The 23,401-nt window shown below is 39.1% G+C and overlaps 1 protein-coding gene across 9 annotated transcripts in view; it reads right to left on the bottom strand.

Moving 5' to 3' along the window:
* DCUN1D4 (defective in cullin neddylation 1 domain containing 4) overlaps nt 1-19,918 on the bottom strand; it is a 58,201-nt gene extending 38,283 nt beyond the window's left edge. For 3 of the 9 annotated variants that reach the window (XM_054065611.1, XM_054065612.1, XM_054065609.1), the window contains exons 1-5: nt 19,802-19,918; nt 10,274-10,344; nt 9,286-9,325; nt 3,407-3,436; nt 2,006-2,120 (exon numbers count right to left, since the gene is read on the bottom strand). In XM_054065611.1, the coding sequence (XP_053921586.1) occupies nt 2,006-2,120; nt 3,407-3,436; nt 9,286-9,325; nt 10,274-10,344; nt 19,802-19,826 (281 nt within the window). In that variant the 5' untranslated portion in view covers nt 19,827-19,918. Of the gene's footprint in view, nt 1-2,005; nt 2,121-3,406; nt 3,437-5,433; nt 5,603-9,285; nt 9,326-10,273; nt 10,345-19,120; nt 19,140-19,801 lie in introns of those variants that run through there. The other 6 variants (XM_054065617.1, XM_054065614.1, XM_054065613.1 and 3 more) reach the window with 6 other exon arrangements.
* Nucleotides 19,919-23,401: the final 3,483 nt, after the last annotated feature.

Genomic DNA, 23,401 nt, shown 5'->3' with positions numbered 1-23,401 from the left:
TTGGCAGACTGAGATGTCCGACGTCCAAAGACCAAGTACGACAGGCATAAGCTCCACCTGAAAAATAAGCATGGAAGTGGGAGACAACCTGCTCTTCATCTAGCTTGTTCAGAGGTAAGAGGTACACCAAGACAACGTTGAAGAAATCCTTCCTTGAAAGAAAACAGAGCTCCAAGAATGAGTTGCATGTTCAGAAAATAATTTCATAGTGCCAGTCACGCTGAAATAAAAACTGTTTTCTTGAAGACCAAAACAAAGAAACTGGAGAGCAGAGAAAGCCTAAAATCCTTCAGAACTTAGAAGGAAGACAGATAAAAACTGGAAACACATCAGAGAAAGATATTCCCCTATGGCCCATGACTGGCAGATCTGGTTTCATCTCCACTTCCAAAAGCAGGCTGAGGTCTCACTTTTAATAAAGCCTCACACAGCAGTAAAACGAAGACTAGATCCACTAGTTATAAACTGAAAGGCAGATATTAAAAAAAATCCTTTAAATTATGCTTTAAAAAAACTGTAAAAATATTATTATACATACTACTAATAGTGTTAAGAAATCAGTTTCTCATCAATTTCTCATTCAAATTACACAAATCAGATTCTCTTACTTACATGCATCCTTTCTAGGTGTTTTGGGTTGTTTGCTTTACCATCAGTGTCTTACCAAAGGGAGGTAGAGTTAAATTTTGTGAACCCCCTCCACTTAGGTTCTAGAAACATTCTGACCTTGCTTCGCTTTCATGTTGTACACATATCTTCAAATAAGCTGTAATGTCTTCTATCAACTATTTAGCTTTTATATTTTCTTATTTCTGAAAAGCAGCCAAAACTATTATGAACATGAACTGCTTTCTTGTTCTTGCTAGTGTTACGTATGCAAAGCAATGAAAGGGAGAGTTGAAATCTCTTTCTTCTTCTGCATCAACAGATCATTTAATGAATTCCAGCACAGCTACAGTTGTGCAACTCTATTAAACACAATGGAGTTAAAGAGGCATAACCAGAGGCTTAATTTGGCTACCAGCATTTTTCTTACTCATGCTAGAGAATATAAAGAGGAGAGCACCCAGACCGATTTTCAGGCCAACAGTTAAGAGAGAAATGCATCTTTTTACCTTCCTGTAGACATTTGTCATGGAAGAATGTATTTTCTGAGTCACTGATCATACATGAATGTAATACAGAGCAAATTGTACTGACACAGTGGTAACCAAACTTTCTGGCTGTATATATCACTTTTCAGCTCTAGGACAGTCCTGTACCTTTCATGCAGGAGTGTATGGTCCTCTATTTTCGGGAGTTCTGAATTCAGTACACACAAATAACAGCTATTTTGCACACAAGGAGCACATTTGACTGTTTCTGAATGACTGAATGACTGAACACACACATACTGACAATCCAACACTTGTAGCAGTCTCACTTATGCAAAAAAAACACATTGCTTGTGCACACAGTTATAACCCACTTGCACTTCTGCTGCTCAGAGGGAAGCTGAGCAGCACCTTCTCAATCAATACTCCACCACCAGCTACCACCTTGCCTGGGCATCCTTCACCTTTCCATTACATGATCAGCATCAAACCACAACATGACTTGAAGTCCTGCTGGTCTCTCCTAGTATAAGCTGAGTGGGCTACAACTACATTGATTTTTCTGACAGGCTGCAGATTGAGAATGCCCAATCCAGATTTTACGCATGTATACAGGAAAATATTTCTCTTAGAAATTGGTTTTGATGAAACGAGTAAGTCTATTTTGATACCTGGCAAACTAGAGCAAGGAGAAATTCCCTACAAGCTTCTTGTATAACTAGAAAAATGTGAGATGCAAACTGAACCTAGAAGTGCTTATCAATATCCCACAGTTCAATCACAGGCTATGGTTCCACATTGAGAAACCAAGCAAATTGAATACCATTTCCATTAATATTTAAAAACACAATCATATCAGCTATTCAACTTCAGATATTCCATCAGTCTTAGCTCATGGTAAGGTGACATACCCATCATGTCTACTTTTCTTAGCAGATAAATCATCTCCTGCTGCAGGTCTCCTCTTTTTCCTTGGAGGCATCACTTTACTAAAGCAGTCTGATGAACTGCAAGACCGGAGACTACCTACAGAGGGAATTAAAAACACCAGTACAAGAAATGAAACTGTTGCAGACCAGTTAAACTGCGTCCACTAATAGGCATATTACAAATGGAAGGGAAGGGGTTAGTGGATTTTAAAACTACAAAAGAAATGGTCTCCTTGCAATAGCAAAATCCATCTCAATTTTACGTGGTGTTCTATGACCAGATTTCAGTTAAGGCCAAAAGTATTATACCAAAATATAAAGTGGTGCTGGTGTTACTTCAGTCTAACAAAAGGCAAGAACTGAGACTATCCTGAAGAAGTATTTGTCCTGAAAAAGGCATCTTTATTTTTCAGTCATATATTCAAACCAGAACATCTAAGAGTTGATCATTTCTTTTTTAAATAGAGATGTGACTCAAACAAAAGCATCTACCACTAGAAAACGGAACCTTTTATTTTTAAGCCTCAAGTCTTGTACAAGAGCAAGGGCTAGGAAAGGGTTTGTTTGTTCTTTGGTTTGGTTTTTCTTTTTGTTTTCCTTTTTTGGGGGGGCGGGGAGGGGACTGACATACAGCAGCCACAACGGGAAAAAATAAGTGGCTGGCTGTATCATTTGGACTGGATAGTTCTCAAAGAATCACAGTCCCCAAGCAGGAAAAAGCCAATTCAGGACACTAATGTCAATCAAGCAGCAGATCTGCCCTCCCCTTCTCTCAGCTACATACTCCTATGTCTCTATTTTTTCAGCTGTGATGACTCTTCAGTGTGCGAATCCAGCTCACCAAACCTGTAGATAATTAACCCAAGCAAAAACGAATAACAGCTTTCTCGTGCTAATGTACAGAAAGAGCACAGGACCAGTCCTGTTGAGCGCAGCAAGTTATTAATTGCCTTTGCTCTCTCACGAAAACAGTAGGCTAACACTCCCAGCAAAATTTTTGCTATTTTCATTTAGTGAAGACCAATCACATGGACTCCTGAGAAAGGTGTGCATAAGAGCAGCTCAAAGAGCTATCAAAGCTCCAAGTGTTACGCAGAGATTTTTAAAAGGAAAGGAAGAGAAAGGTGAGGTATAAAAATCCAGACACAAAGTGATGCCAAAGAAACTTGCAAGAAAATATGAACTCCAGCATGCCTAAGCTACCTTCTCTTAGATTCAACAGCATCCAAGTTTAGCTATGTTTAATAAGATGTCCACAAAGTCTTTTATTTTACAGCACAGCACAGAAGCAAGCAATAAAACTTTGACTACTTTTTGACACCGAGGGAGACTGAAATCAGAGGCTCAATTCCCAACAAATACTAACAGCAATCTTTTGCTTACCTATTCTTCGTATCTTTGAAAGTCTCTCTCCTGTTATAGGAGAAACACATGTAAGGAACCTTACAGCCTCACAGGCTTTGCTACACGTACTTTATTTTAAACATGCGCTGAAACTATGATGCATACAAAAGTATGAATATTTCTAGCATCGAGCAAGATGTTCAAACCAGTTTTTACATTAAGATGAACTAATTTGGTTTCAACTAATAAAGCTTTTGTACTTAGTATGCCTTCTTTGGTCTTATCTGTATATTTATTTCTATTAAGAAATCTTTTTGGTTTGTTTTTTTTGTTTTCTCTGAAGCTCCCCAACCCAGCATTCTCCCAGGGAAGTATGGTCGCACCTACACCATCTTTTAGAAAGAAAATTAACAGTTTTGTAATTATAATTCAACTGGTTACCAGAAAACTTGCAAGCATTATAACTCCATAAACTACTATCACATGAAAAAATTGTAATGGCTGTGACAGAATACACTCCTAGAAGCACTGTCCAGAATATGTTACAAAAGGAAATTAACAATATTTTTCTTCTCTCCACCAGTATCAGACATATCTGAAATAAGTAAGCAGAGACCATCAAAAACTCACAGTACACCTCATGCATTTAACTACCTAGACTAAAGAAACTAAAGAACCTGCCCAGCTGAATGTCATTTGTTCCACTTGATTATGCCTGCAAATTAAAGACACCACAAAATTGTATTCCCATAAGTTATTCAAAGTGTGATTCTCTATGGCTTTTTAGATCAAGTTTCTAAAGACTCCGCGAGTAAGTACTTTCTGAAAACCCACACAAACTAAAAACACTTAAGATGACTGCAGAACTTAACAGAGGGCCAGGGACAGCCAGACTCAGACACACACTAAACTTAATAAATGAAAATGTGTCCTAATGAACACTTTGTTTAGGAAGATACATAAATATTTGAGTATAACCTTTAGCTATTTCATTCCTTTGAGAGAATTTGATTGTTTTTAAATGGCTTTCTAGTAAAAAAAACCCAAATCTACTTATTATGGCCACAGGCATTGGATGCTGGTAAAATGCAAGAAAAACCACCACCCTATCTCCCCCAGGGTTTCTCCAATTTACTGGCTATTTGATTGGGAAAATAAATATGTAAGGCCTCTGTGAAAAGAGAAGCATAGCAAAAGATGAAAACAGAATAAAAACAAATAAAAGTAAAAATGAAACAGTTACAGAACAGGAAAATAAATTTGTCAGATCTGCAACCCCACACAAACCAAAGAATTTAACCCAAGAATTCCTGCTTTAAGTCTTTCCCTCATTAAATGGTAGGACATTTTTAGGAAGATCACTGAACTTGTTCTAAAGGCTTAAACTGATAACGGAATTCACTATAACCAAATTTCTCCAATGACTCATGAAAAACTTGTACCCGTTTTTGGTTTGAATGTATCTAGTTGCAGCTCCCAAACTGACAGAAAAGCGAAGAAAAGAGATAGCTCAGATATTGCTAAGTGGCTATTAAATGCACGTGTACAGTCCTCTCACACACAAACACACAGAGAGACACCAGGTGGACAACACATTGTACATGCTTTCAGAGACTTAACATCTTAATAACTGAGGTTTGGACCAAGTCTTCACTATGTTTTAACTGTTGAATGACTTCTAAAAACCACAGTATAAGAATGCTACTTTAAAACTATTTCCTTTTATTAATAGAATCAGTATACTGAATTTGAAGGGCAATTATAACTTCCCTGTAACAAACTCTCGAAGTTAAACCAGCAGAATATTTCTATCTTTTATTTCAATCTAAAGCTAAAAACTCTAAGAGTTGGTAGTGTGTTAAAATCTTTACAATTTCTTATTTTACAGGCTAGCTCACTAAATAGCACCAATATTAACCTTTCCTACAGAGAGCTTTCTAATTCTAAATGTAATTTCTACGTCTAGCCTTTTGCAACAAATTTCACTTCTCAAAGATCTGACCACCTGCAAACAAACATGCAGCTCCCTCTGACTTCATGCAAAGTTTGACATGAACTTTACTTACCGAGTGCAGCATCTCTGATGTGATTATCTTCAAAGTTTCTTACTCCTGGGTCTCAACTCAAGATTGGCAGAACCCTCCTAGTTCTCACTGTTTTTTTGACACTTGAAGCTAGCATTTGCAAGGTAGAGGCTCGAAATGGCTGCTGAATAGGCCACCATCAGCCAAATGCCTGCCGAGTATAAAGTAGTTTGCCAAACATTCTGTTCAGTGCTTCCAAATTTGCAGGAGACAAAGCTACCAAAAGGAAATACCAACTCAAGAGCTAAAATGCACCCTACAAAATTTAAAACAGTATGCAAGACAATCACCACAAGGAAGGGACTCTCCTAGAATAGCAACAAAACCAGAACAAATGAAAAAGGAAAAACAGAGGTCAATCAAGGAAAATTCTACAAGCTGCATCCCTACAGAAGTGATTTACAGACATGTAATTTTCACCTTCTCTCTAGATAATGCCTGTGAATAATCCTGCTCTGCTGATGCTTAAGTAGAGGGATGTTTCAAAGAAAAAATAATTAGAAACTACAAGTGCTAAAGGAATTGGAAAGATATAGCTGCTCACTTAATGAAGCAACAAGACCACCACAAGCACAGTTAACAATCACAATTTTTCAGATACAAGATGAGAAGACTAAGATACTCATCAAAACACCAAACAACTTGCAATCTTCTTGTAAAAGGAAAAAACGTCTTCTCTATCTTGAATTCCATACTACAGAATTGCTTTGGACTCAGGAGAGTTTTCTACTCTAAAACAATAAAAAAAGTAGTAGAGGCAAAAGTAATTCCCCATCACAAGCTTCAATAACAAGAACGAAGCCTCGTTTTTGTTGAAGATATAACCTTGTTATTTTAAGCAAGCCAAGTGACAACAGGAAGTGCACTTTTAAAGACATTCTAGACTGGATAGGTAAAAAAGTTACAACTTAGTAATCAAATCATGACTTTAAGCTATTAAAAAGTTGCCAGATTTGTAATTACGATATAAAGACAACTATTACTTGGAATTTTAGAGAGAGTTTTTCAAGTTAATGCACATACATACTACAAGAAAAAGAAACTGTTTACAGAAACTGAATTGCCACTTTTCTTACCCCTACAAATAGTGGAAAAGGCAAAGGCCCATGACATATTTCCAGTCTACCTCATTTTTCAGATAAATACCCACACTGAATGCTAACATATTTTGTGAGAATGCAACCATTATAGGTGACTGGAATTTTGACCTGAGCTCCATCTTATCTCCCAAATCACTGAAAGCATTTTGAAACTGCCACCCTCCAGCTTTTAAGATATTTAAGATCTGGTTCCAGAGAAGAAATCTGTCTAATGCTTAGATACAATTTGCCTAGAGTAATTTAGACATCTAGAACATTCATCATTAGCACAGAAACAATTGCTTTCAATTAAATGTAATATGCATTAAGAGCTCATTATACATACTAATCTAAAATTGAAATACTCAGTCTTCCTAAGAAAGGTTTTAGAAACCTCAACCAAATTTAGATACATACTTAGTAAATCAAGCTAGAACCAGGGCCCACAATGTAATGACATTAACCAGGATAGTTAGGATAGTTATGTCAGAAAATGAAAAGTAATCTTTGAGGATTGAGTTTGGCAACACTCAAAGAATATTTTGTGACAGTTATTAACATAACTTTCAAATGAGTTCCTGGGCACAGAATCTCAAATTTGCAGCATCTATGCAGTTCTATAAACTGCTTAACAAAATTAATAGCTGTTGACACTTCATACTCTGCAGTCAGTAATGCTGGAAAACAGAAGTTCCAAAAATTTAGGTACATCAAATCAAACAATTTTCTAAAGTAATTCTCTTTAGACTTGCACAAGGCACTCCAGTAAAAAGTTTCAGAAGTGTCAAGTCCCATATAAAATGGACATGGGAGGCTTCACTGTACTATATTTACAACAGCCAAAATAGCGCCTTGCATGTATATTTGTCCTCATGTGAGAAAGCACATATTTCAACTGCATTAGACTGGAAGTTATGCAGACACTGGGGCTCCATCTTCCTCTACAAGGAGACATAAAACAGCACAGAAGCATAATACTGGGATGAAATGTGAAAATGAGGAGCCTATCAGTAGCAACTTTTGGTTCTCATTTCATACTTCTATTCCTAGTTTGAAAGGTTCTTTTAAAACTACTATAAAAAGTTACACTCTGCTGGGATTTTATTCCCAAACTCATACAATGGGCATGTTTAAGCTTTTGAAACAACTCAATTCAAACACAACACAGGGAATAGGATAACCATGAACGTCAGTATAAAACAGTTCATCAAAACCAAGAGCATGCTCAAATACCTTCTAATAGAGACAATGAGAGGTCTGAGGATAATTTCTTACACTGATCTTCATGACAGAAGTGCAGGCGAGAGATGAGACAAATTCCAAATGCCTTTGTACGCCCACTTTTACTAACTGATTAGTGACAGAAGAGGACTACCTCAATGCTTCACAACAGCTTTTGGTGATCAAAATCAAACAATTATGGAATGTATTTTTGTACATTAAATGAGTATGTATCTGTGTTTAGTTTGAGCATCTAGATCACAAAGGGGAAAATCCCAAGTCTCCATCAGGGGATATGAGAAGACATTGGTTCTAGCACACTGACAATAAAACCTCTAACTGTCTTGAACTACTTGACTCAAAAAAACCCTCTGTTTTGCAGAGGTTTTTTGTTGACACAATCAACTAATTTCAAGTATCAAATCATTAATGACACTTAGAAACTTTTTGTGGCTAGGGTACATAGCTCAACTATGAAAGTCACCTGTCATAGTACAGAAGAGGGTACATAAGCCCTAAGTGAGCTCCATCCAACCCCAAAAAACGCAGTCCTATGTACCTCTTCCCATTGCTCGAGACTAAGAGTGTACTAGATTTATAAGTGTGTCCCAGAAACCTCTGGGAGGACCTCACAGCATTCTCCACCTTCTTAAGCGCTCAAGCTAACATCAGCAAACACAGCCAGCACCTCAGGACAAATAAAAACTTTGAGACAGATGGTAGGACAGATTTGATGAGCTTTAAAGAACAGTTCTGCTAGGCAATCATGGCTTGAAGTCAGTAAGTTACTTTCCTTCTTCCTTGGGTATCATGCTTGAAACACAGAAAAGAAGGAAAAAAAAGAAATCAAGGAAGACACCAGCTCATAAGTAGCAAGCACAAAAGGAGGTAGCAAATGATACCTCCTTACAAATGCAAGTCACAAAGAAGTAATGCTGATGAACCAAGAATGACAGCAAGCTAGTACCACGCACGTGAGATGAAGGCCTCAAAAATAATGACATTTTAATGAATAGAGAACAGATTTAAACTAAAAAAATTGCACTTAGACACTGACTGAAAATCTGCACAAGAAATAGGAACAACCTGCATCAATGCCACTCAAGAAAAAAGCTTGGCTGTTTGGAGCACAGCATTTAAACTCAGTCACAGGCATCGTAATAGCTACAAAAGATCATCTTTTGCTCTATTCTCACTAATGCTCTTTCAAGGGTCAAAACACTCACAGAACATGGATATTCTGCTAGTCTAATGGGTTGAGTCCAAGGAGTGAGAGAAATTGTTCACGAAGTCTTCTAAAGTACTTAAATTAAGAAATGACAGATATGGCTGAAACTTGTGCAAGTATTTCACAACTAAATAAATTAAAAGCATGAACATCTATTTTGAAGAAACTTTCAAAAATCCTGGCACTTGTTTTCAAAAACTCCTCTAGCTTTCTAAAAATATAATTTTCAATTACATTAGGGAGACTTCTTTGATGAAGTGTGTTCAAATTGTTTCAATCTATATCTACTACATCCCTACTAAATACCTGTCTGGTGATCGTCTTGACCAACGTCCTCTGTCAAATTCTGAAAAAAAGCAGGAATGACACAGTTAAACAAGACGGCAGTCTTCATTGTTCAGTAATGTTCATAACCTCTATTTGATAACAAATTATATCTTAATTACTTAAGAGATCATCTAACTAGGGCTGCAGAGCCTTTGCCTTTTAAGTTCATATTTATCTTAAAAGCCACCCTTGCAAATTTACCTGGTAAATTCAAGGATAATCTTCATATAAATTGAAAAAAAATTTTTTTTCATCAAAAACCTATCAAACTATGTTTCAAGAACGTAAATACTATTCATTGGATGGGGAAATTTGCATTTTGTATTGAACAATTCCATTAATAAATGCAGCATTAGAAAGATTGAATTTACCCCTTACCACAGAAACGGCTTTGCTTAAGAATAAACACATACATGCATTCTAAAGACAACTGATTAAAAACTAACTGAAATCTTGTTACCCCTTTTTTTTAGGCAGTCTTTTCCACTAAATTTGCTGTGTAAAAAGAGAAGCCATATCAGCATTTCCAGCTATAGCTGCAACACTGCAAATATAAATGCACAGAAAACAAGCAGAGACAGTCTTCAAAAAAATCTTGTTTCACTCTTTGCATGGTTGTAATAGGACAGCTTGCTCATTCAATATGCTTTCCACAAGAACTGTAAGAAATTGGATAATCATGATGGTTACCATTACTGGATATATCTACGCAGGCTTTTTCTACGAAGACAAAATCTAAATTCAGTGTTGCAGGGAACAGTGCTTAAATACCACTCTGACAGCCCTCCACTGTTCCCCCCCAGTACAATCCTTCATCTCTATCTCTCAACCAACAAAACCAACAGTCTCGTAGAAAAAGGCAATCATAGCTTTTCGAAGTGTAATTAATCACTTAATGATTTCAGTCACTAAACATTCCGGACTACAGCTCTAGCTATTTTGCTGAGAGAAAATGGCAAGTCATTACCAGCCTATTGAGGGTGTGGTAAATCTTGTGAATATTTGCCAGTGTTGATAGGTGAGAATTCAGTTGAAAATCTAGAGGAGGGAGAAGAAAAAAAAAAAAAAGATCATTTTAAAGACTCTGGTTTACAGCTGTAGCAACTGAGATATTCATATGTTCTGTTTGTTTAATAAAACCATCACACAACTATAAAATAAAAAGCCATCTCAACACTTTTTCAGCATCAACTTTTTCAACACCAGGTGGAATCAGTAAGTGAAATCTGCAAAAGCTGTTCTGCATATGCATTTTTCTAAGGCATGGATGACCCCCAGCAAAAGAAAACTATTGCCAACTATAGTCTAATACAAAATATTTTTTTTAAAAAAAAGAAATAAATATTTACAACTTTTTTTCCTTTAAACTAAGCATCATTACAGTTTCCATGCTACCTAGTCTTTCCATTCCATCTATTCCAAAACCAATTTAGGTACCATGTAACATTCTAAAATCATTACTAAAAATGCTATTTTTTAACAAAGATAATTTTATTAATACACACATACTTGCTTTCATAGTAATTTCCTTCCAAAACTAAGTGACTGAAATACAATCACACAGTTCAAATAGGACTTTTGTATAATGAGTCAAAGGTCACGATACAGCAGCTGTTAAGACCAAAGCAAATAAAACCAACACCAAAATTCTCCAACACCTAATTAAAGAAGCCATTCCATAAATGTTAACTTTGCTTCCAGGTTCCAATAATAAAACACCTGAGTGTGCTTCAGTTGCAAAAAAGTGCCAAACTTTTTTCCTGTATTATTTTAAATCCCATTTTTGCTAGAAATGTGTTGAAGACAAAACTGGAAATAAGTAATTTACAAAAGAGATCAACAGTGATCCAACCATCAACCATGCAAACCAACAAGAATCTCAGAAGCTGGACACAAACCAGCTGACAGGGATCAGACAGCCAACTATTATATATTTCCACTTAAACTGAAAGTAAACTAGCAACTCTACTAGAATCTGTGCACAAAATCACTCTAATTACAGACGTACTATATGACAAGAAAAGTATTTCTAGCACAGTTCTTCTATACATGAAAAGCTGTATGTGCCTAATGTTACCAACCAGTTAATGCATTAAAGCATTTCTACTGAAAGACATTTAATTTGGCTTTAACTAGTAGCTGATACAATATGCAAGTAAGGTCAAAAATATAATTCCAATATTTCCACCCTTAGCATTTCAAAGGAATGCTCTCAACATAGGCTTAAGATGACTCAGATCTAAGAATAAACAAAGTCATCATTAAATATCAAAACCCCAGGTCAGCAAACCACACTGCTATTAAGTTAAATCGTAGGTCTGAAGAAACTGCCTGCTGTAAGTGTACTTATTACGCACACTGTTATGGAATTCTCTTGCCACACTGAATAATTTAAAAAAAAAAATAAAAATCAAAAGATATCTTCAGGAACTATATGTTTCACTTACTATGTTAGCTGGAGAGTATCATTTCATTACCTATTTCTTAATGTATTGTCCCCAATCCACCACCACAGCAATACAATTTCTTTCATCAGAAGTGCCAAAGATGGAGTTTCCAACTTTAGCTATACTTCACTAAGTGAAACACAATCTGCATCTTATTACCAAGATGAGATAGAAGACTTGAACAGGGTGCCAGATCTTTTCCTGCATTGTCAATAAAGTTCTGGTTTTGCTAGTCAAACAACACTAAGCAGAACCATTCTGGGGAAAAAAAAAAAAAAAAACAAAAAACAAAAGCAGTCCTGACTTTCTTAGCCCACCTTCAATTCAATACAAAGGAATTTTAAAAGGGGGGAGAAGACGGTGACACACAACAATGTAAAATCTATTCTGAGAAGGGCAAGATTAAAAGGTAAGATTTATTTTTGTTAACCCCCAGATCAGACTAATCTTTCTGGAATATGAATTTTAAAATTTCCCTTGTTGCTTAGCCCAAAATCTACAAAGAATATGAACCTTTAGAGAAACCAGTTATACCTGAGGCAACAAGCTGAGAATACTGACCAAATATTTTATTCTCAACCAATATTAAACAGCAATTTTAGATGGTACTCTTAAAAACAACAGGAAAAAATATTTCAAAATTAAGATATTATATATATATATATAAGGTATCGCCTTTAAAACAAAATATTCCTAGGCATTTCAAAGCATATAATTCACACCAGTGTTTCACACATCCACTGGAAGCATCCTTACAATTTTAATCTGTTACTTCACACATAGGTTAAACAATTACGATGGACTTAAGAGGGGTCACACAAATATATTTTACAGCTCTTACACAACAAGCATCACACCTTAGTTCCACAATGAGTGGTTTAACCACACGAATACAGAGAATCAGAGTCCAAAGTTTTCTTCGGGGGAAAAAAAGTTTCACAGGGGAAGCTTGTAAAGTAGGGCTACTACCCAAAACCAAAACTCAGGCTTCTTCTGCAGTCACTGTTATAAAAGCAAATGTGAGCAGCAGCTAATGAATTAGTGATGCTAAATTACAGCTTAGTTCACCTTCTGAACTGGTCACAATGTTTGCTGTACCTGTATTGCACGGAAGATACACAAGGTATCCTATGCCATTGAAAAGGCATATTTTGAAAATAATGGTTTTGAAGAAACAGAACCCCCAAAATAATGCCTCCCATGCTTAATCACCACCATCCTGAAAATTATCACAGGGAACAGTCAACATGACAAGCAAGTGACTCAACAGCTGGCTGCAACTGCACACATCAGGAACGCGTTTTCTCCCCTCACCTCCCGCAATTGTCTACGCAACCTCTGAGTTGTGCCTGCCGGACCCTCCTGACCAGTCCACTGCCCCAGGAATCTTATTCACAACAAATAACCACAAACAAACCTACACTGCCAGCACAGTGGTCTGAATCGGATCACAAAGAAGATGTAACACCAGGCAAGGAGAGTCAGAACACAAAACACGAAAGGCCCTTCAAAGTGAGAGCAGAAGTCTCTTGTGGCAGCAGCAATGTGTCCATTCAAGCCCAACTATGAGAAGACCAACACATCACGTGAAACTACGTGCTCAAGAGCTGGTTGCATGAGCTTTACACGAAGAAAGTCATCATGTGTAAAGCTGTTTTCACCTGAATAAAAGAGTTTCAAAGCACGTTCATTGGTCTGAAAATATTTTGGGTTTTTTCCTGCAGAAAAATATTTTATAGCAAAGTATCACACAGTTTATTGACCTGGATCAGGAGGAAGAAACCTGCTTGCTTCATGAATACTGGAAAAAGATGTGCTGGAATGTTTGCTAAGATTTTAAGGGGTGTATGTCAAACAAGAGTATATATTTTATTGATCAAGTTATTTTTCATGCAGATGTTAGCTTATCTTTAGCAAGGATTGAAGCAACAGAAACACTAAATGGTATTAAACACTTTGCAATAATTAAGAATATAACGGATAAATTAAAAAGAATCTGAGTAAAAGAATTGCGAATTCAGAATCCAGAAAGGAAATAAACACCAGAGCCAACCTAATACCATGAAGTTTAAACCTTGTTTACAGTTTATCATTGACACTTCACATTAAGTGTTAAAGTCTGGGTTAGTCTATTAGTTACACTCATTTAAAATCTAAATGTAAAAAGGAAACAGTTTAAAAGTAACTTTTAAAATATTGTATATTATGGACTTGACAGCTACAGAGGAACAAAAGAAACAATAGCTAGCTGGGCTTGCTTCCATAATAAACTAGACAAAAAATAAGACAAACATAGGAAAAACAATGAACAAACAAAAAAATCAATATATCTTAAACGTGAGTAAGTGATACAGGTGAATGGGACTTGAACACTCAACTTTCCTACTGGCCATTTAAAAACTTTAAAGGTCAAATTTTTTATTGGAGAGAACAGTGTGTTTGCAAATTATTCAAACTGAAAAAAAAAAGAAAAGAAACAAAGAAGAAAAAAGAAAAAAAAAAAGAGTATTTCTGCCTAAGAGCCTACTCGCATGCAGACACCTACCTGCCCGAATTGAAACTTTTAACTTTGTTCCTGCTGTCAAAATTATCAGTTTAAAGCTTGGACAAAGCACAGCTACATGGTGCCCTATGATCTACTAAAAACCTAGGAAAAAATTAGCAGTAGTACTAAACCAGACTGGCAGCTGACTCCAAGTTTCCTTTACAAGCTTCTAGATTGTTTTTTCTGAGCAAATATGAAATATATACAAAATCTTAGAGTAACAAATATCTAAGGATATTTATCCCAGTCAGACATGCCATATAAATGCTATAGATATAACTCTATATTAAAAATTAAGTATGGAAGTAGTTGTAGAAGTTATTTTTACTACTGCTAAGACACATCTGACTCAGGACAAATACCACGGGTAATTTTCTGTAACCTTCTCAACAAAAAATATTCGACAGAAAACTCGTACTAGGCACTCATTCCTCAAAAGGAAAACAGTATATTATGCTTTTATTTAATTGGTTTCCTTGATTTCAAAGAATAGAACTGCAGAAAAATTGTAGTAGTACTGGAAATAGCAGTTCAAAATGTTTTCTTCTTAATTAGTTTTAAATAAACTTTACACATTGAAAAAAGGAAACATTTAATCTTCTTTGAACTACACCATTTCATGCTCTATATTCTACTTACAGAATTATCTTAACAGTAAGGTAACTTGTATTAGAACTTGGAAGTCTAAACATGTAGTCTGAAACCTACATTTGGTGAAAGCCTTCAACACTTATGTTCAGGAAGCAGAATTTCTATATTCCTACTAAGTGCAGAAAACAAAAGAAAAACGTGCATCAGTTTTATTTTCATTTACACAAAAACATCAAAACACACTGAAAAACTGAGATTCCCAAACCGCCATAGAGAGCAGCTAGGAGCTGACTCTGCATTCCGGTCAAAGTCAGGATTAAGAATTCATTTCCAACGTGTCTGTAGCTGACTGTGCATCAGGAATGACAGCCTTCAGCAGGGGCAGCCTGCAGAAGAGCCCTCTCTCACAGCCTGTGTCATGAGAGCAAGCATGCAGGCAAGAGCAGGCAGAGGAAGAACTGTCTTGAAAAGTAGGGTCTGCCTTGATTTGGTGGAGTTGAACATAGAGCATGATGCAGAAAGTAAGGCAAATAGAAGTGAATTCCAGCCTAGAGAGAGAGGACAAGCAATCAAATGGAAAGAGAAGTGAGATGATCCATCCTAGCTTGAGGAGCAACAGGAGCCAGCCATTACAGCTTAAGACATGGTGCTGCAGGACATCTCTCCTGCACGCATGCACACAGGGCTGCACCAAGCTCAGAGCTACTGCTGACGCCAGTGGTATCCAAACCCACAGTTGCAAATGTGTGTACATTTTCCAAACACAACAGCCTGAAATGTTCTCAAGCAAAACACAGAGCCATTTAAGCTATTTAAAAAAAAAAAAAGAAACATAACTCCCCAAACAACAAAATGTGGTTGAAATGACAACACACTACAAATCACTTATCTTTTTCAAGCAAACATTCGCATTCAACTCTAACTTTGCTATAACCAGATTTAATTAGACATTCACTTGATCTGCAACCATTTTTTAAAAATTACTGCATGCTACATAAAGAGGGAAAAGCATTCATTTTTTTTTACGGCATAGGAATAAATCCTTTTTCTACCTACATATTTTAGAGGTACCCTGATCTGACGGCTTGTTTACAAAAAGAGCTACTGCAGTATAAACTTCACTGAGAATTTAAGAGCAAATTAAGCAGTGCAAAAGTTGTGTAACTGTTACTTTCATTTGCATGCATTTCCATTTACCTTAAACTGACTGAAGAAATAAGAACTATGCTACTATATACTGTAGTAAGATATCAGTTAAAAAACCCTGCATGCTGGCTCATGGAGGGGTTTAAGGTTTGTTCTGGGGAGAGGTGTGATTTTGGTCATATGTTTCGGGTTCGTTGTTTTATAGAAAAGACTTAACACTATTTCTGGTACAAACTGCCTCTTTCTGTTGCTGCAAATATCACTTGTGTACCTACTAAATATATTTGATAAGCATTCCTAGTGGAGATTCTTAACAGAGTATAATAAAGGTGGAGCGACCAGCTGCAGTTGGAAAAGAATGACTGAAAGCAGTGGATAATTAGAGCTTATTTAAATCTATTCCTAAAGTATGTCTTACCAAAACAAACAGCATTTCAGTGATTTTGTGTTACCCGGCTTTGAACAGACATTCTTTCAATCTACAATTCAAGATCATAGGAAACTGAGCTACAAAGCTTGTAACGCAGAACGAATTTTAAGCCCATTTGATGAAAAGTTTTCATTCAGTCCAACTCTCACTCTATCATCAAATTAATTTTAAAAAACGAGTGTCAAGGAGTTAATTTTGCATCATTGACTGCTGTGGCCCGAGAGTTCTTTGCCAGCACTAGTCTTAACTTCGTGCCAGACTAGATGTCATCTGTCATCCTACAAAGGGCATAAAGCTAATAAAAACTTTTTATCTGGTGCTCTAGCTAATTCAGCAGAAATGCAACCCTGTCAATTACGCACTCCTAGGGTATCCAGCACCATGCAGATCTTGTATAGGAACAGCTATGCCAGTCAAAACCATTACTGCCCCAGCTGTCTCTTTCTTCCTCTCTGCCAAACATTACAGACACCACAGCTCTGCCAGCAGCACAGGACATGGGTGCAAAAATCAGCTATGTCACTTTAGACAACTTAAGGAAGTGGCAAGAGCTAACCCAGATACATTTAACTGAGCGGATTAGAGAGTGCTCCTACAAACCACTTCACCAGTAGAGCAAGAGGAGCGGTAATCTACGGCTAATGGCCAGTAATGAGCAGCTGCAGAGTCCCACAGTCTGTGCAGCCACACATCTGCATCAGGTGAGACAGAAGCATGTGTCACACCAGCTGGTTCCCAAAGGCAAGCTAAAGCCTTGCAGCTGTAGCAACTATATATGTATATCTACACACACGTACACACATACAACTACATATATATATAAACAAAAAAAAACACTTGGCAAACCCATAGTTATTTCTATCTCTTTATGAGCCAAACGTAGAAATTCTGTTTAATCTCAGACCTATGATTTTAAATAAAACAACTTAATTGGACAGTGTAAGAAAAAATGCTGGTACATTTAAAATAAGAGTTCTGCTCTAAGCCTTTGTAATTAGTCTTACTTATTGTAGAAGAAATAACCATGCTATTAAATGCTCTGACATTGAAATTGGACACAAGAGCTATACATTTTCATGGGATGTACTGTACTTCCTAGTGTGATGTCTTTTGGCAAGCACAGGATAGAAAAATCAAGAAAGTATTCCTCTTCTGCTTGAAGACAGAAACAAAACTAGGAAACAATGCTTTGAAAAAAACCAAAGTCTTTCTTTCCAACATCTCCAAAGTGAGCAGGAAAAGTAAAGAAAACAACAGGATTAGTAATTCAATTAAAGTTAGCACAAAAACTACTCAGACGTAAATAAATTTAAATGTGTTTAAGTGCTGAAATTACACAAATAAAATCTCATCCTGATACAAAAGACTGAAGAGAACCAGTAGGGGTAAGACTGTTTACTTGCCTAGCTCAACTCACCGCACGACCTTGCACACAGAAGACATTTCTAATTACAGCTACTGGAGTTGCAAGAAACTTTTAAATAAATGTTCGCAATAGACGTAGGAAAGCTGATTTTCTCAAGTAATGTGAAAAGCATACATTCACTCTCAGAAAGTAAACTGAGACTGAGCAAAAATGTATTAGTGCAGTTTATATCATATGAACAGATAAAAATCTAAGAAGAGTCAAAAAGAAGGCTCAAAGGAAATGCTCAGTCAAGAAGCAATAAGCCAATCTCTGTACATGTAAAGGTATGCTATGAACACTTCTTGTTTCAAACATTTAAATCAATAAGAAAAAAAAAACAACTACGATGAAGCTACACATAATGAAGTTAGTTCATTTAGGAAAGCATTCAATTTAACACATATAAGGCCATGAACCACCAAAAGAAAAAAAGTATCAAGGTGGAAGATTGAGTCAGTTCAAGGGGCATTTTTAAATAGAAGCCAGTAACAGCTGAAGGCTGAGAAACAGTCCTTCTCCTGTTTTCTGCAGAGAAATTTCTAAAAATTACATAAAATCATTATATAGTCTTCAACATTCTATACGAGGGAGTTCTGAAATATTTGTAACTGCAGCTTACATGTGTAAAATGAAGACCTATACCTTTTTTGGACAGGACACACAACAAAGAGATTGGGCAGAAAGCATTTTCTAGAATAATTATCCTTCCATTTCCAACATGAGGCAGCTATTTGTGCTTCAATGACAGCCTTAACCACTCACGTATAATGATCCATGAATATAAAGGTAAAATAACCCAGAATCAGTACAGAAATTACGTAGCCTTATGAGTTAAGAGCCTTTACCAGGCTGCTCCTGTCCAATTTCTCATTTTGAGAAACACGGCAGGATTCAAGAAAATCCAGGCCTTACGCAGCACTTCTTTCCATAATTGCTTTCAGGACTTTGTCCAAAAGTCAGACCATCATTCATTAACGTATGATCAAAGCTTCAATTTTCATTATCTCTCCCATAAGCGAGTCCTGCGGTAATGAAGCGTCTCAGGGCCACGACTCCTGGCACAGTGAGAACACGTCCCTGGGAGATTTCACAGGGATGGGGAACATCGTCCTGCCAGGACAGCTTCGCGCTGAGGGTCACAGACTCCTTCCTCCACTGGGCATGGATGGAGACCATTCCTGATCCCCTCCCTCCCTGTTTCCCCACACCCACACAGGTGTGCGATCCCCCCACGCCAGGCAACCTGCCTGCAGCACACGGTCCCGCCCGCTGGGAAAACACAGCCAGAAACCACCCTGCATGGACCGAGCCCCCAGGATGCCCGATGGCTCCGGGACCCCCGCGGGCTCCGCGCACGGCTGCACCTCCCAGCCCCCGGCGCGAGCAGGGGCAGAGCGCGCCGGTGCCGCAAAGCGCGCTGGGAGTTGTAGTCCCGCCGCCCCCCGCTGTGGCACTTCGCTGATGCGCTGTGCCTGCCCGGAGTTGTAGCCCCGCCACCCACTACGCGCGGTCAGAGCGCGGCGGCGCCGCAGCGCCTGCTGGGAGTTGTAGTCCCGTTGCCCGCCCACTCCTCCCGCCCTGTCGCGCGGGGCAGCCGCAAGAGAGACTCCACCTCCCACAATGCACCTCGGGCTTCGTTCCCCTTCACAGCCCCGTTCCTCCCGCACCGGCCCGGCGAATCCACTAAACTCACCGTCGCACACACGCACAGCTCCCTCCCCGCCCCGAGCGGCGCCGCCGAGATGCGCCGCAGCCCGGGCTCCCCCCACACCTTCGCGGCCTCCCCCGCTCGTGGGCCGGGCCGGGCGAACTGCGTCACGCCCCGCGCCCCCCCCAGGCCCAGCGTCTCCCCGGGAGCCGCGGGGCGCGCTCGGGCCCGGCCTCCCCGTTGAAGGGCCGGCGGTACTGGCGGCCCCGCCGCTACTCACTGACAGCGCCGGCATCCGAGTGCATTTTCGTGCGGCGCACACGCTGCCCGGCCCGGCTCCCGCTGCCCCGCTCCCAATCACGGAGCCCAAGCACGGCCGCCTCCCGCCCCGCCCCCCGGCGGCGCCCATTGGCGCCAGGGCCCCACCGCCCGCCCGCCTCCCACCGCCCCCGCCCGCCCATTGGGCCCGGGACGAGCCGCCCCGCCCCGCCCCGGGCCGGGCTTCGCCGACGCCGGCTCCTCCCGGGCTGAGCAGCGCGTGCAGGGAACGCCGCTTTGTGCCATCCGCCGCTCCCATTGGGTGCCGAGAGGCCACGCCCCGGGGCGGCTGGGCGGGGGCAGCGGGCACCGGCACGGCCTCCCCTCCCCTGTGAGGAGAGGGCAGCGCTCACCGCTCCTGACGGCGGTGGGGGTCGGCGTGGGGCAGGGGCTGGCACCCTCCTCTTTGCGCCGTGATACCCAAACTTCAGAGCAGCCAAACTGCCAGCTGCTTCGGAAACATCTCTTTGTTCCTCCCATCGCCCTCTTCCCACGAAGAAAGATAGCCCTGGGGAAGGACCGTGACACCCTCCCCTTTGCTCCGTGGTACCGGACTTCATAGTAGACAAATTGCCAACTGCTCTGGAAACATTTCTTTGTTCCTCCTATCTCTCTCTTCCCAAGAAGAAAAACGGCAGCTTGCCAAGGCTGGCTGAACGCACCCAAGTATGGGGCCAATGTCAGTGGGAGCCATGTGGCTGAGAGCTGCTCCTTGAAAGTAGATGAGACCACCTCACGTCCTCCAGTTACTGTTCTTGCTCCTAGAAATCTGGCACAGGGACTGCCCCCCTTTCTTCCCCTTGCAGTAGAGAAGTGTGAGAATTAACTGATAAGTTTTGCTGCAGCTGATCTGTATGTTTAATTTTCTTGCAATATAGATCTGTCTTGTATCAAGAGATAATATGCAGACCATCTCCAGGCATGGATGAACAACCTGAAAGAATTAACACTCTCTTAAGTTGCAAGCATTTATTGATATGCTTGTCTTGCAAGATGTAATTGTCTTAGGTCGAGATAATCTGAAGGGAGTCTCCAGACATGGTTGGATAACCTAAAAAAATAAACATTCTCTGGCGACTTACATGGTTCTTTGTCTAAAACTGGTATATATAACTACTGTGTTGGTAAGGTGAGATGCCTTTTTTAGAAGGGCATCCAATTCAGCACTGAATTATAAAATAAAAATATTACTGCCTTTGCTTTGAAGACTTTTGTCCTTTTCAATATTTTACCAGTGAATAAGTGTTTCTCACAGAGGGAAAGAGCTCCCCATTCCAGAGCCAGAGGAGGAAGACGCCTTACAGGTCATTGCTGCTTAGCATGTGAGCTCAGTGTCTTCTCATCCTGTTTGGGATAATGGCCTTCCCTTGCCCTACTCGGTGCTGAAACACATATGAGAAAAGATGCTACAGCATCTCCTGTGCACAATGGAGGGTTAGTAAGAACAAAATTACCTATGCATAAAAAGACTTCCTCTAAGAGGAACGTTGCTAAAAGCAAGTCAAGGACTCAGAATTGAAGATGTGCCAGATTTAAGGTAACTGTCTCTTTGGAGCAATGCATTAGCATACAGTCCTGAATTAATGGATCACACCCCTGGTCTGGCTTTTATGAACCTTGCCTTCATCAGTGAACCACTCGGAATGTGTAAGAACAGCCCATTTATTTGCAGAGCAACATCTTATGTTTTCAATTGCCATTTTTACAGAGAAGATAGATCCCATAAGAAATTAATTCTCTCTTCAAAAGTCATACACTAAGACCATATCAGAGTAATGAAAGACCCCATTATTTGAAATCCTTACTTGTTTACTAACTCCTTGAAATGATTTCTGTAGAATTTCCTGCCCTTATCTCTGCTCTCTTCCTATTTATACCGTCTTTTCTTTACCTTAGCAACTGTATCTATACCATAAAGTAAAGCAGTACAAGATAGGTTTCACTTCTCGGGTAGTTCTAACATCCCGCATGCCAGACATTCACATCTGTTCATGTCATCCCAAACTCTTATACCCTTTAGGGGCACCACTGAGTTGCAATTCATCTGATCTGTTCTAATTCTGGATTGAGAGGAACAATTCCTTTAGGGGTGCCTGTTTGTTCACATCGACCATAAAAAGCACATAGACTGCTAGTTCAGAATAAAAATGCATTCAAAAAGAAATCTTCTCCTGTGCCTTACATAGCTGTAAACAGATCTAAACAGATCAAAAGAAAGGTGGCACAGAAAAACCCTATCTGGTTGTACCTCAAGTCAGGAAGTTTTGTATTTTATATTATTCTAAAATGAAAGATAATATTTGGCTTCACAAATCTTTCAGTAAAATACAGCTTCAAGAACTACCTCTATCCATAAGTGCAAAGCAAATAATACTGTAGGTTTGATAAACAAAATCACAAAATATTCTTAAATAGCTGAATGCACAAGTATAATCTCTGGCCCTTAAAATTGAGATCTACAAAGAAATCCATAGGGAAACACAAAAGAGACTTTGTCTTCTGCTAAACAAGAGGATGTATGCTTCAGCCCTGCCGCACAAGAGCAAGGCCCATTACAACACGCACCTTCATTCCAGCCTCAAGAAGGTACAAATATCCCTTTGTTACCACTAATTTTAAAGTATTATCCAAGTCTTCAGGCTGGCAGATGTTACATAATCACACCTGCATTTTCCTTCCGAAGTGTGGGTTTACAGAACATAGAAATGCTTCATTTTACACAGGGAATGTCCCATGGTTAATCAAGCATTGTCTCAAGGACAAAGACAGTTTAAGCAGTTCCAGCACTAGCCTCTTAATCGTAGCCCGCCTCGCATCTTTTCTTTTATGCCACTGCAACCATCTGAACAGCTAGATAGCAAGGTGGATCAAAGAGCAAGACTGGCCCCAAAACCTCCCAAAAGGAAAAAAATACTTGAAACAAACAAATAAAAAACCCTCAACACTTTTTCTGCTTTTGTTAATTTGTTTGTTTGTTTGTTTGTTTTCCAGCCAGATGCATATCCTGATCTGGCTCACTACACATATCTGCACATGCACCCATAAAAACACAGGAGAGGAACAATAAACCAAGAACTGGAAAGGAGCAGGAAATGCATCAGCTCATTTACACGCTACTGGATCAAACTTAAAACTGCAGCCTATTTTTTTCCCCCTTTTACAGGGGAAAGACTGTCATTGTTTGCATTGCTTTATTTAATTGATACCTAAAATGGCAACCACATTAAAAAAACACCATAGACTGTGAATAATACTGGCTAACATGAGAAAGAAGAGCCCTTTACTTGGTTTTATCTTCTTCACTATCAGTAATATGGTGTAGAATAGGCCTTTAAGAAAAAGGATATCCCTGTTTCCAAAGGGTATCACTCCAAATTGCTAAAACCACTGCATATCTCAAATACCTTAGAAACAAGCATGAAAGTTAATTTTAGGCACCACAATCACAAACCATTACATGTTTCACAAGTCACAGGAGGAAAAGAATCGCATTGAAAATAAAAACATTAGCAACGCACATAATGCAGGAACAAAGCACAGTACAGAGAACTATAAGAAAAGA

The sequence above is a fragment of the Cuculus canorus genome, chromosome 4, assembly GCF_017976375.1.
Source record: "Cuculus canorus isolate bCucCan1 chromosome 4, bCucCan1.pri, whole genome shotgun sequence".
NCBI lineage: Eukaryota > Metazoa > Chordata > Aves > Cuculiformes > Cuculidae > Cuculus > Cuculus canorus.
This window is presented reverse-complemented; position numbering and strand designations above follow the sequence as displayed.